The sequence below is a fragment of the Aureococcus anophagefferens genome, assembly GCF_000186865.1.
Source record: "Aureococcus anophagefferens unplaced genomic scaffold AURANscaffold_16, whole genome shotgun sequence".
NCBI lineage: Eukaryota > Pelagophyceae > Pelagomonadales > Pelagomonadaceae > Aureococcus > Aureococcus anophagefferens.
In genome coordinates, this window is record NW_008705576.1 from 438,658 (window position 1) to 451,251 (window position 12,594).

Here is a 12,594-nt window from a genome sequence, read left to right on the forward strand (position 1 = left end):
GCTGACGGTCGTCGCCGACGGCGAGGGCTCCGGCGTGCGCGTCGCGCGCGTCCGCGAGGCGTCCCTGCGGTCGCTCCGCGGGGGCGGCGCGGCGGCCGTCGCCGAGGGCGTGCTCGCCGTCGTCAAGTCCATGGGGGGCGACGTGCGGTGCTTCCTGCGGAGCGGCATGACGCGCAAGTGGCTCCACGCCGGCGCGCGGCTGCTCGCGGAGCACGCGCCGACGCCGCCCCACTTTTACGTCGTCATCAGCGGGCGCGTCGCGCTCTCGCGCGCGGGCGAAAACGACGAGGACGTGAGCCGCGGCGGCGTCGTCGGGCTGGAGGCGGTGCTCACGGGCGCGCCGGCGCTGGACTTTGGCGCGCGCTGCGTCCGCGACACGGAGTTGGTGGCCGTGCCGCGGGAGGCGCTCGAGGACGCGCGGTCGGGCGCTTTATGGCTCCGGAAGCTCGCGGGGCATCTAGGACGGAACCGGGGCCGCGCGGACGTCGCCGACGAGGTGTCGACGCTCGCGTTCCTCGGCGCCGACGGGCCCGGCGCGGCCGCCGCCGCGCGCAACGCGGCCGCGGTCGCGGACGCGCTCGAGGCCATCGGCGAGGGCCCGCCGCTGGTCGTCGGGCCGCGCGAGGCGCTGGCCAAGTTCGGCGACCCCTTCGCGCGCCGCGGCGGCCACGGCGACGCGCCGCTGCTCTGGCGGCGGCGCGTGACGTCCTGGCTCGCCGAGTGCGAGGAGCGGCGCCGCTTCGTCGTACTGGAGTGCTTCGACCGCGGCGGCGGCGCCGCGCCGAAGCAGTTCCTGCGCCACTGGAGCCGCCTCGCGCTGGGCAACGCGGACAAGGTCGTCGTCGTCGCCCACGGCGCGCGGTCGCGGGCGCTGGCGCCGCGGTCCCTGGAGCGGCGCGCGCTCTACGACCGCGGGCCCGCGCGGTCCGTCGTCGTGCTGCTCGCGCACGAGGCCGGCGGCCCGAACCCGAAGCGGAGCGGCCGGTGGCTGGCCCAGCGGCCGTCGTCGGCGCGGGGGCCCCGCCTGCTCCACGTCGTCGTCGGCGACGGTTCGGACCTCGCGCGCGCCGCGCGGATTTTGGCGGGCCGCGCCGTCGGCGTCGTGCTCGGCGGCGGCGGCGGCCGGGGCCTCGGCCACCTCGGCGTGCTGCGCTGTGTGGAAATCAACCGCTGGTTTGGGGGGTCCCCACCAAACTTCAGAACTCTCTATCTCGGTCAAATCGAAATCGATTCGGCTGATTTTTGGACGAATCGATTGCTCTCGTCGAGTTCTCGAAGCACAGCAGAAAACCTCGCGTCAGAACGGTCGCATACGCGCACATTGAAGTCGGGTTGAAGATTTGATTTCCACACAGGTGCTGCGGGCGCTCGAGGCCGGCGGCCTGCCGCCGGACATCGTCGGCGGCTGCAGCCAGGGCGCCTTCATGGCCGCCGCGTACGCGCTGCCGAAGCGGACCGCGGATCGCCTCGAGGCGACGTCGCTCGCGGCCGCGCACATCGCGCGGAAGCTCACGTCGCCCGCGGCGCTGCTCTGGGAGGCGACGCTCCCCCTGGTGTCCTTCTTCGACGGCAAGGGCTTCTCCAACGCCGTGCGCTACGGCCTCGCGCTCGCGTGGACGCCGCCGGCCGACCGCCGCGACGCGTCGACGTACAGCTCGGAGTCGGAGGACTCGGACTCCGACGACGACGGGTCGGCCTCCGACGACGAGCGCGCGCGCCGCCGGCGGCGGCGGCGGCGCTTCGCGGCGCGCGACGTCGAGGACTGCTGGCTGCCCTTCTTCTGCGTCAACACGAACCTCACGAAGCAGCGGTGCGACGTCCGGCTGACGGGCGACCTCGTCTTCGCGTGCCGCGCGTCGATGAGCGTCGCCGAGCTGCTGCCGCCGGCGCGGGACCCGCTGAGCGGCGACCTCCACTGCGACGGCTGCTACGTGAACAACATGCCCGTGCACGAAGGTGTCGAAATCAACCACTGGTGTGGGGGGTCCCCACCAAATTTCTGAACTCTCTATCTCGGTCGATTCGGCTGATTTTTGGACGAGTCGTTTTCTCTCGGCGAGGTCTCGAAGCACAGCAGATATTCCCATCCGTCGAATGACGCGAACATTGAAGTCAGGTTGAAGATTTGATGTCCACGCAGGTGCACGAGATGCGCGAGGCGCTCGCCGCGCGGACCGTCGTCGGCGTCTCGGTCGTCGACAGCTCCGGCGGCGAGTTCACGGACATGGTCGACTACTCGCCCGAGGGGGTCTCGGGCTGGTACCTGTTGCTCTGCCGCTGGACGAACGCGCTGAAGGCTTTGGGCGGCTACGGCGCGGACTGCCGCAAGGTGCCGTCGATGTCGAAGGTGAACGCGACGCTGCAGGTGCTGCGGAACAAGTCGCAGCTCCAGGAGGACGTGGACTCGGGCACCATGGACCTGTTCCTCGAGATCGCGCCCGTGGCCGACTTCTCCGCGAGTTGCTACTGGCAGCTCACGCGCGTGTCCAAGGTCGCGTTGGACTACGCTCTGCCGAAAGTCGCGGCCTTCGTGGCCAAGCGGCAGCGCCTGCGCTCGAGCTCCTACTGCGACGGCGCGCCGGCGTCCCTGCCGGCGCTCAAGTCCGCCCTCTTCCACTCCGTCGACCGCGACCTGTCGAGCTCGGACTCGAGCTCGAGGTTCCACCAGGCCGCGAGCCCGGGCCGCGACCAGGACCTCCTCCTGGCGCGCCTCTCCGACACCATGCTCCGCCACAAGAGCGCCCTCCACTGGTAGGAGGGGGAAAACGAGCGCGCGCTAAGCCCGCGGGCGGCTACCGAGGTAGGGGCCGACGCGTACGCCGGGGCAGTCCTCGGGGCGCGTCCGCGTCTACAGGCCTACGGTCCTGTGCCGGTGCGCCCGCGCGCGAGGTGCCGCAGCATCTCGAATCAGCGAGGAACTCGAGCAGCACCAAACCATGCAGGTCCGACGCCGCGTCCGACGCCAGTTTCGCCGTCGCGGCCGCCGCGACGCGACAAGAGAGCGCGCAGCCCTCAGCCCCGGGCCCCGCGCCGCGGCTGCGGGCCCCGCGCCGCGCGCAGCCCGCCGCATCGCCGGAGAGAGGTTTCGGCGGCGCGCGCGCCGACCGACGCGGAACCCGGGGACCCGCCGCCGTCGGCCGCGCCGCGCGCGGCCCGCGGGCTCACGCGCTCGTCCCCGTGCGCAGATCTTCGTGAAAACCCTCACCGGCAAGACGATCACGCTCGACGTCGAGCCGTCCGACACGATCGACAACGTCAAGCAGAAGATCCAGGACAAGGAGGGCATCCCCCCGGACCAGCAGCGCCTCATCTTCGCGGGCAAGCAGCTCGAGGACGGGCGCGTCCGCCGGCGTCCGAAGCGCCGGCGCGCCGGCCGCCGGACCGCGCGCGCGTTCGCAGGCGCACGCTCAGCGACTACAACATCCAGAAGGAGAGCACGCTCCACCTCGTGCTCCGCCTCCGCGGCGGCCTCGAGATCTGGGTCTGCAAGGTCAGCGGCAAGGAGGTCTGCTCCGACGCGTTCCCGTCCGAGCCCGTCGAGGGGTGCCCGGCGCTCGTCAAGGTCCAGAGCCGGCTCATGACCGAGGGCGGCGAGGAGATCAACACGGGCGGCAACGCCTCCGCCGAGGGCGGCGCCGAGGAGCTCGACGACTCCGTCGTCACCGTCGACGCCATCGAGCACACGTTCCACCTCCAGCCCTTCGACCTCGACGCCGCGACGCTCAAGGGCTGGCTCAAGTCCTACTTCCAGGGCATCCGCAAGTCGAAGAAGGAGGCCGGCGTGCCCCAGGAGCAGATCAAGGAGTTCATGGCCGGCGCGCCCGCGGCCGCCAAGTTCCTCCTCGGCAAGTCGAAGGAGTGCGAGATCTTCATCAACGAGGACTTCAACGACGCGGGCTGCATCTGCTTCCGCGAGTGGTCCGAGAAGGGCAACGTCTACTACTACATCAAAGAGGGCCTCGAGATGCAGCGCTGCTAGGCGCCGAGCCGGCGGACCCCGAGGCGACGCGGCGGCGCGGGCGCGCGCGCGCACCACCCTCCCCCCACTAATACCCGATGCGAAGTCGGCGCGGGCTGCGGTCATCGGTCGCCGGTTCCGCTGCGGTGCGGCAGGCGGGATCGCTGGCAGATTCACTGCAGTATGGAGCAGCGGAGGCGCCGGCGCGAGGCCGCCGCGAAGCTGCCGCCCCTGAGCGCCTAAGAGTGCCCTTTTTTTACCCGCGGGCGGGTGTCGTCTCCGGCGGAGCGACGCCTGGACCTCGGCGGGGAGCGGGGCCCTGCGCTTCCCGCCCGGCGCGCCGCGCATGGCCTCCTGGAGCGAGGACCGCGTGCCGTTGGCCGTCGCCGCGGCGATGCGGGGCTCGCAGAAGTGGCGGAAGAGCGCGGTGTCCGTCGGGTAGAGGTCGTCGTTGATCCAGCGTCGCGTCGACGCGTTGGCGATCTTCGACCGGCCCTGGACGCGCGCGACGTAGGCGCGCTTCTCCGGGCTCGTCGATGCCGCGCCCGAGCTCCGGACGTGCTTCGAGTGCGCCGGGTCGATGCGCGGCGGCGCCGCGAGGCCGAGCTTCGCGGTCGCGGCGGCGGCCCAGTCCGTCGCGAGCGTCGTCGTGCACAGCACGTGGACCGTGAGGTCGCCCGCCGCGCAGTGGGGCGGCGCGGGCTTCACGTAGGCCGCCTGCGGGAGGAAGAAGTCCACGAGGATCTGCGGCGGGAGCTCGGCCTCGGCGGCGGCGCCGCCGGCGACGCGGCCGCGCCAGGCCTCGAGCACGCCGTCCAACGCCGGTGGGTCGTGGCGCGGCTTGAAGCGCAGCTGCGAGTGGCGGTACGCGGACTCGAGTCGCGCCGCGGGCTCGCGGAGGGTCACGAAGAGGCACTTCGCGCCGCCGCGGCGCTTCCCGTCGAAGTCGCTCCCGTCGCGGCGGCGCGCGGCCACGGAGGCCGTCGCCTTCATGTCGTGGAGGTCCGGCAGGCCGACGCGGTGCGAGTGGTGCGCGAAGGCCGCCGGCGTCGCCAGGAGCGCGTCCTTCAACGTCAACGTGCCCGTGCCCGCGGGGCACAGGTTCCCGCAGGTCTCGGGCCGGACCGCGCCGTTTTCGCCGGCACAGGCTTCGAGGGCGCGGATGAGATCGGACGCGCACGCGCCGCCGCCGTCGCCTCCGCAGGCGTCGACGCCGCGCGCGGGCATGGCGAGGCTCTGCACTTTCGGGTGCCAGGACCGCCGCAGCTTCTCGCGCGCCCGCGCCCGCGCCGATTCTTCGACCCGCTTGTCCCGCCCCCACGTGCGCGCCTTCTTCGCGCTGTTCGTTGTCCACACCAGCAGCAGGGCGACCGCGACGCGCAGCATCACGGGCTGCAGACGCGGGCTGCTGCATTCCTAGCAAGGGAACGATGCAGTTCATGGTCGAGCATGCCGTAAATTTTACAGCAGGCGAGCCCTGCGATGGAGCACACCTCACGCCTTTGACAGAAGGGATGCACTCGATCAATTAAGGAGTTGCGTGTTGACACTGTCGCGCATCAAGGTCGCGATCGCAGCCTCGAGACGTTTGGATTATGGCCGCGCTGGAGCTCGACTACGACGAGCTCTGGGGCGACGGCAGCGCCGGCCGCGTCGCCGTCGGCGGCGTCGACGTCGTCGTCGCCGGCGCCCTCGGCGACGCCGGCTTCACGGAGTTCGGCAACGAGGTCTGGCCCGGCGGCAAGGTCCTGGGCGAGTGGCTCGCCGCGCGGCCCGAGCTCGTGCGGGGCAGGGCCGTCCTCGAACTCGGCGCGGGCGCGGGGCTCCCGGGGCTCGTCGCCGCGGCCGCCGGCGCGGCGTCGACGACGCTCACGGACCTGCCCGAGGCGCTGCCGCTCCTGCGGGCCAACGCGGCGGCGAACGCGGCGTCCTGCCCGCGCGTCGTCGTCGCGCCCCTCGCCTGGGGCGCGCGACGCCGGCTCGACGCGTTCGCGCCGGACGTCGTCGTGGCCGCGGACGTCGTCTACAAATCGCAGCTCGTCGCGCCGCTGCTGTCGACGCTGCGGCTGCTCGCGCGCGACCCGGCGCAGCGCGTCGTGCTCGCCAACGACCGGCGGTCCTGCGGCCAGGCGCGCTTCGCCGGCGCCCTCGAGGCCTGCGACATGGTCCTCGAGGCGAGCGACACCGTCGGGTCCGTGCTCGTGCACGTCTTCCGGCCGGCGGCGCCGGGCGACGGCGACTTCGGCGGCGACGGCGAGCGCTGCGCGTTCGCGACGCCCGGCGGCGTCGCCTTCGACGTCGTCCAGTCGCCCCGGGGCGCCGACGGCCTCGGCGGTCTCGTCTGGCCCGGCGCGGTCGCGCTCGCGAAGTGGCTCGGCGAACGCTCGCCCTTTCCGCTCGCGGACTGCCGCGTGCTCGACCTCGGCGCGGGCACGGGGTTCCTCGGGCTGGCGCTGGCGGCCTACGGCGCGCGGCGCGTCGTCCTGAGCGACGAGTTCGTCGGGCTCGCCGCGTGGAACGGCGCGCGGTTTCTCGAACGGCACCCGGCCGCGGACGTGTCCGTGCGGCGCGTGCGCTGGGGCCACGAGGACGACGCCGACGCCGACGACGTCGCGGCGGGCCGGTGCGCGCCGGAGCCCATGGACCTCATCGTCGGCGCGGAGCTCGCGCCCATGGTCGCCGGGCACGCCGCGCTCGCGGCGGAAATGGACCGGCGGCTGGCGATGGCCGGGCCCCGGCGGACCGCGCGCGCAGTTCTAGCGTTAGCCCCCGGCGCGAGCCAGAGCCGGAAATTCCTCGACGCGGCCGCCGCGCGGCCGTCCCTCGAGCTCGAGGTGCTCCATTTGGACGTCCCCGCGATACGCGCGGGCGACCCGGCCGTCGCCGGCCTCGACCTGACCTTCGACGACGGCGCCGAGACGCTCTGGGTCGCGGTGTTTAAGTCACGCTAGGTGCGCGCCGTGGAGGAGGCGCGGCAGTCCGAGGCGCTCTGGGTCCTTAAGTCACGCTAGGTGCGCGCCGTGGAGGAGCACGCAGTCCTCGGGGCCGCGGTCGACGCGGCGGACGTGCGCGCGCCACAGCGCGCCGTGCGCGCCGCCGAGCTTCTGCCGCTTCTTGCGCGCGAGGGCTTCCCGCGCCGCCGCGTCCGGCGCGAAGCCCGCGCATGTCGCCGCGCGGTCGGCCCACGCGGGACACCCGTAAAACCGGCCGAGCTCGCGGTAGTCGGCTCCCGTCTCCCAGAGCGCGGCGCGGAGCAGCGGCTGGTCCGACGTCGGGTGCTTCGACGTCCTCGAGGACCGCGCGTAGAGCGCGCGCCAGCGCTCGAGGAAGCGAAGAGCGCCGGACGTGTTCCGGAGCAGCAGGAAGCCGCCGTTGAACTCGGGCACGCGGCGCGGCACGGCGCGCGCGGGCCCCTTCGCGACGGCCGCGGGCACGGGCCGCAGGGCGACGTCGAAGGGCGTCGCCGCGCCCCAGCGCAGGAGCGGCTCCAGGGAGCCGCAGGCGACGCTGTCGGCGTCGAGCGCGAGGAGGGGCGCGAAGGCCCGGAGCAGCGCCGGGAGCGCCGCGGCGCGCGCCTCGCGGACGGCCCGGACGTCGTCGACGGCGCAGGTCGCCCGGCGGCAGGCGCCGCCGCCGCGCCGCGCCGCCGCCGCGACGCGCGCCGCGAGCGGCGCCGGCACGAGCGCCGCGACGTCGACGGCGCGCGTGAGGCCCGCGGATCGGCCGCGCAGCGTCGCCGCGTCGCCCACGGCGACGAGCTCGAGGCGCTTCGCCGCGACGAGCGCCGGCGAGTGGGCCGCGATGGACCGGGCGGCGCGCTCCGCCTCCAAGAGTGCAGCCAGGCCCACGGTCTGGAAGACGACCGCGAAGGAGGTGCCCATTGCGCGCGGGGCTGCGTGCCGCCGATGATGAATGCAAGATCCTCAGCCTCCCGGTATGTTGAACATCTGTTGAACCATCGCGAAGCCGTGAAGCTGCGAGGCGCCGGTCCATTGTCGGGCCGCGACGCTTGCGCAGCGCTGCCATGGGCGACCTCGAGATCACGCAGGCGGCAAAGAGCGACCTCTCCGCGGCGGCCAGCGACTTCAAGCCAGGAGCGACGACGTCAACGGACGCGCCCGCGCGGCGCGGCGGCCGCGGGAAGGGCCAGGGCAAGGCCGGGCGCGGCGCGGCAGCAAAGGGCCGCGGCAAGGGCGAAACCGGCCGCGGCAAGGGCGAATCCGGCCGCGGCAAGGGCGATAGCGGCCGCGGCAAGGGCGATAGCGGCCGCGGCAAGGGCGATAGCGGCCGCGGCAAGGGCGATAGCGGCCGCGGCGGCCGCGGCAAGAGCGGCGACAAGGGCGGCCGCGGCCGCGGCAAGGGCAAGGGCGGCCGCGGCCGCGGCAAGGGCGACGCCAAGGGCGCGCGGCGGCCGGACGCGGCCGAGGCGGGCGCGGCGATCGTGCTGTCGCTGGACCCGCTGTCGGACGCGCCCGTCGCCGTCGTCGACGCCGCCGCGGCCGACGCGGCCGAGGCGCCCGCGGCGGCGGAGCCCGAGGCGGCCGAGCCCAAGGCGCCGCCGCCCTGCCGGTTCTGGAAGCAGGGCAGCTGCGACAAGGGCCTCGCGTGCCCCTTCAGCCACGGCACGGCCGCGCCGCCGACGGCCGAGCGGCGCCGCGCGAAAGCCGCGGCGAAGCCGCGCGACGCGCCGCCGCCGGCCGACGACGCCGGGAAGGAGGCGCGCGCGCGCGCGCCGCCGCCCGCGCCGCCGACGCCGTCGGCGCGATCCGAGGCGTTCCGCGCCGCGGGCGCCGCGGACGTCGCGCGGCCGCAACCCCCAACCCGGAAGGAGCCGCGGCCCGCCGCGCCCAAGGCCGAGGACCTCCACGAGCGCGAGGCCCGGCCGCCGCCGCCGGAGATCTCGAACACGCGGTCCGCTCTCCTGAAGGAGGCGTCCCGCGACGCGCGCGCGAAGCCCCGGCCGCCCAAGGCGCCGCCGAAGCGGGAGGCGCCGCCGGCGCCCCCCGAGGCGAAGAAGCCGACGCTCGAAGAGGCGCGCGAGCTCGGCGCGGCGCGGCGCAAGGCGGAACAGGCGGCGGAGGAGGCGCGGCGCGAGCGGGCCGCGGCGGCGCGCGAGGCCAAGGCCGCGGCGGAGCGCGCGGCCGCGGCGGAGCGCGCGGCCGCGGCCGAACGGCAGCGCGACGCCGACGCCGCGGCGGCCGCGGCCGCGGCCGCGCGCGAGGCCGTCGACGCGGCCGCGCGGCGCGCGGCCATGGTCGCCGACGCCAAGGCGCGCGGCGTCGCGAAGCGCAAGGCCGAGGCCGAGGCCGCCGAGAAGGCCCGGGCCGAGGCCGACGCGAAGCGCGCGGCCGTCGCCGAGAAGCGGAGGCTCCAGGCCGCGCTCGACGCCGACGCCGTCGAGGCCGAGCGCGTCGCCCGCGAGTGCGCCGCGTACCTCGCGCGCGAGGCCGCGAAGCGGCGCGGCGTCGAGCGGCGCGACGCGACGGCGACGCGCGAGGCGGCGGACCGGTCGCGCGCCGTCGACCGCGTCCGCCGCGACCCGACGGCCGGGTCCCAGCCCGTGGCCACCCGCCTGATCAGCCACGGCCTCGGCGGCGGCGCGAGCAGCGACGTGCGCCGCGGCGCCGCCGCGACGGGCGGCGGCGGGCGCGCGCGCGGGCCGGAGCCGCCGGAGCGGCGCGGCTCCGGCGGCGACGACCGGAGCGGCTCCGGCGGCTCGGGCTTCGGGAACCCCAAGCCCTGGCCGCCGCCGCGGTCCGAGGCCGCCGCCGCGGCGCCGGTCTGGCCGCCGCCGCGGACGCCCGAGCGGATAAAGGGCGTCGCGGACCTCGACTCGCTCGGCCGCTTCTCCGACGACGGCCGATCCCACGGCGCGCCGACGCCCGCCGAAAAGAAGGAGGCCGCGCCGCCGGAGAAGCCCGGGCCGCCCGCGCCGCGGGAGAAGTCCGCCACGCCGCCGCCGAAGACGCAGGACATCTTCGGGAGGATGGCGAGCTGGGGGGATGACTGACGTAAGGTTAGCCTGGAAGCGGGGACACGCGGCTATGACGTTCACGCACGACGACCGCGACCGCGACGGCCCGATTCCCGCGCGCCCGGGCCCGGGCGACCGCCACCTCGCGCCGACGCGGGACCTCGCCGTGCCCGCGCTGCCCCTCGGCGACGGCGCGACGCGGGCCTGCCACGCGGCGCGCGGTGCTCCGGAGAGCGGCACCCAATTTTATTGCACCTCCCTTGCCTAGATCTTGCCTCGCCTTGACGAGAGGCTGCTGGCACCAAGTGAGGGGTGTCACTCCGACAGCGATGTCTCGCGATCTAGCCGGTCTCCGAAATAAACCTATGCTGTTTGGTCGCACCGGAAGCGAGACTTTGGAAAGATTGACTGTCGAGAAGGAGGCGGCGATCCGCCATATATACCCTGCCATCGAGGAATACCTGCAGGCGGCGACGGTCGATGGCTACGGCGTCTGCGCGCGACATTTTGCCATGATCGCGGCGGGCGCGGGCATCCGCACGGCCGCGGCCTTGTCGGGCATGGCCCAGGAGCACGCGCGCGACATGTTCGAGGACGACGCCGCCGTGGGCATCGCGGAAGCGGGTAGCATCCTCGGCCAGATCGCTATCATCGAGGAGGTCACGGACCCGATCCAGGCCTGCACGGTCTACTTCGAGAAGGCGCCGGCGACGTCGCGGAAGGCGCTCTACGCCTCCGCCCTCCAGTGGTTAGCGCGCTGCGCGTACGCCATGCTGAACCGCCTCGGCCGGCAAACTGGGTCGTCCTTAAAGCGCGAGGAGTTCGACATGGCCGTCGCGGCCATCACGCGGCAGATCTGCGGCTCGCGCCGCCAGGTCATGCCGCGCGCCTTCCCCGACCTCCACTCGCGCTCCACGATGACTCTCGTCGCCCTCGTCAACACGACGCAGTCGGGCGACACGATGCTGCCCGTCCTGGTGGCCTTCACGGTCGAGACGTCCCGCGGCGAGCTGTGCACGATGTACAACCAATTCCGCTACGACGTCCACCGGTCCATGCTGTACTGCCTGGCTGAGCACCTGGGGTTCGGCTTCGCCTCCCAAAACCACTTCGACGTCGTGGCGTCGAACCTCGGCAAGCGATACCAAGCGGGACTCCGGCGTGGTTTGGTCAACGAAGGCTGTTATTGGGGCTTCGAGGACGACAAGTCCAATTTCGCGGTCTGGTACGGGATACCATACGCCATCGTGGTAGGCGCGCCGGCGGACATCGTCGCCCAGCTCAGCTCACCCCGCCACACCAAGGGCATCCACCAGCTCCACGACCTCACCGACCGCTCCACGGTCTCTCTCATCCTCGACGCCGCGAAGCGGGGCTCGCCGTGCTCCGCGCTCGAGATGCTCCGCCTCTTGCGCGACCCGCGCGCGTACGCGACCGTAAAGGTGTAGGCGGCGTCGCGGCGCGCCTTCGCTGCGCGAAGTCTGCGCGATCAGTTTTTGGGCGAGGCTGACCTCAAGCATGGCCGGTGTTGGCGGGGAGAGCGCGACGATGTCGTCCCCCGACTCGCCGCCGCGCGAGCGAGACGCCGCCGGAGGCGTTCCTCGTGCGCCAGACTCTCGCGGCAGCGCGTTCCAGCGCCGCAGGCGCTCGTTGGACGGCGTCGCGGGGCCGATGGCGCTCGCGCTGGACGCCCTTTCCGACGGGGAAGATGGCCAGACCGCGCGCCTGCCGTCGCCGGACGCGACGAGCGCACGCGTGCGCCTGGAGCCGTTGGCGACGACGAGCGCGCCGGCGCCGGCGACGAGCGCGCCGGCGCCGATCGTGCAGCCGCCGCCGATGCAGCTCGCGCCGCTCGCGCCGCGCGCGCCGCCGACGCCCGCGGCGCCGACGCCCGCGGCGCCGCCGGGCATGGTCGCGTGGAAGAACGCGCATCGATTCTACCCGCACGTGCCGCGGCCGGCGCCGGGCGGCGTCGCGGCGGCGCGGCCGAGCGCCGCCGCCGTCGCGGCGGCGCGGCTCGCTCCGCTCGCCGGGCGGGACGCGCCGCCCCGGTCGGAGCCGCTCGTGGGCGCCGACCCGATGGAGCGCCTCACGCAGGAGCTCGCGGGCGCCGCGGCGGAGCGCCTCGGCGTCGCCGACGGCTTCGACATGTCCAACGCGTGGGACTCGCCGCACGCGGTCGTCGTCGTCGACAGCACGCTGTCGGACGGCTGGGTGCGGGAACTGATGGGAGTGCCGGTCCCATTGCTGGGGCGCCACGCGCCCCGCGCCGCGCCGTCGGCGTCCAACACGCGACCGGACCTTCTGGGCGCGAACGCGAACACGCGCGCGTCGCGCTACCGGGCGACGGACGGCTCCGCCGACGACGCCGACGACGACGCCGACGACGGCGAGGCGCGCACGTCCACTTCGCGCGCCGGGGCGTACAACGCCGAGTTCGCGCCGCCACTCATCAAGATGGAGGACGTGGACGAAGCAGTCTCCGAGATTCAAAGGTCGTACGCGCTGGATGGTGCGCGAAGAATCCGCGAGGTCGCTGAATCGAGGTCCAAAGCGGCCTCAAATATGAACGCCGCGAAGACCGGGGTCACATTCACGCCCGCCTGGAACGACGTCAACGACGCCGAAATCCGCGCGTCGACCGATCGGCCCTGTCCTCGGG

General features: G+C 74.2%; 2 protein-coding genes across 2 annotated transcripts; both read left to right on the forward strand.

Annotated features, from left to right (window-relative positions):
- Positions 1-3,182: 3,182 nt before the first annotated feature.
- AURANDRAFT_9764 (hypothetical protein) lies at positions 3,183-3,332 on the forward strand (the record flags this gene model as incomplete). Its single annotated transcript, XM_009040634.1, has 1 exon — positions 3,183-3,332. A coding segment is annotated over one exon (150 nt), but the record flags the coding sequence as incomplete, so codon positions are not given.
- A 7,112-nt stretch (positions 3,333-10,444) lies between these two features.
- AURANDRAFT_65676 (hypothetical protein) lies at positions 10,445-11,380 on the forward strand (the record flags this gene model as incomplete). Its single annotated transcript, XM_009040635.1, has 1 exon — positions 10,445-11,380. The coding sequence occupies one exon, from the start codon at positions 10,445-10,447 to the stop codon at positions 11,378-11,380; it is 936 nt and encodes a 311-aa protein (XP_009038883.1).
- Positions 11,381-12,594: the final 1,214 nt, after the last annotated feature.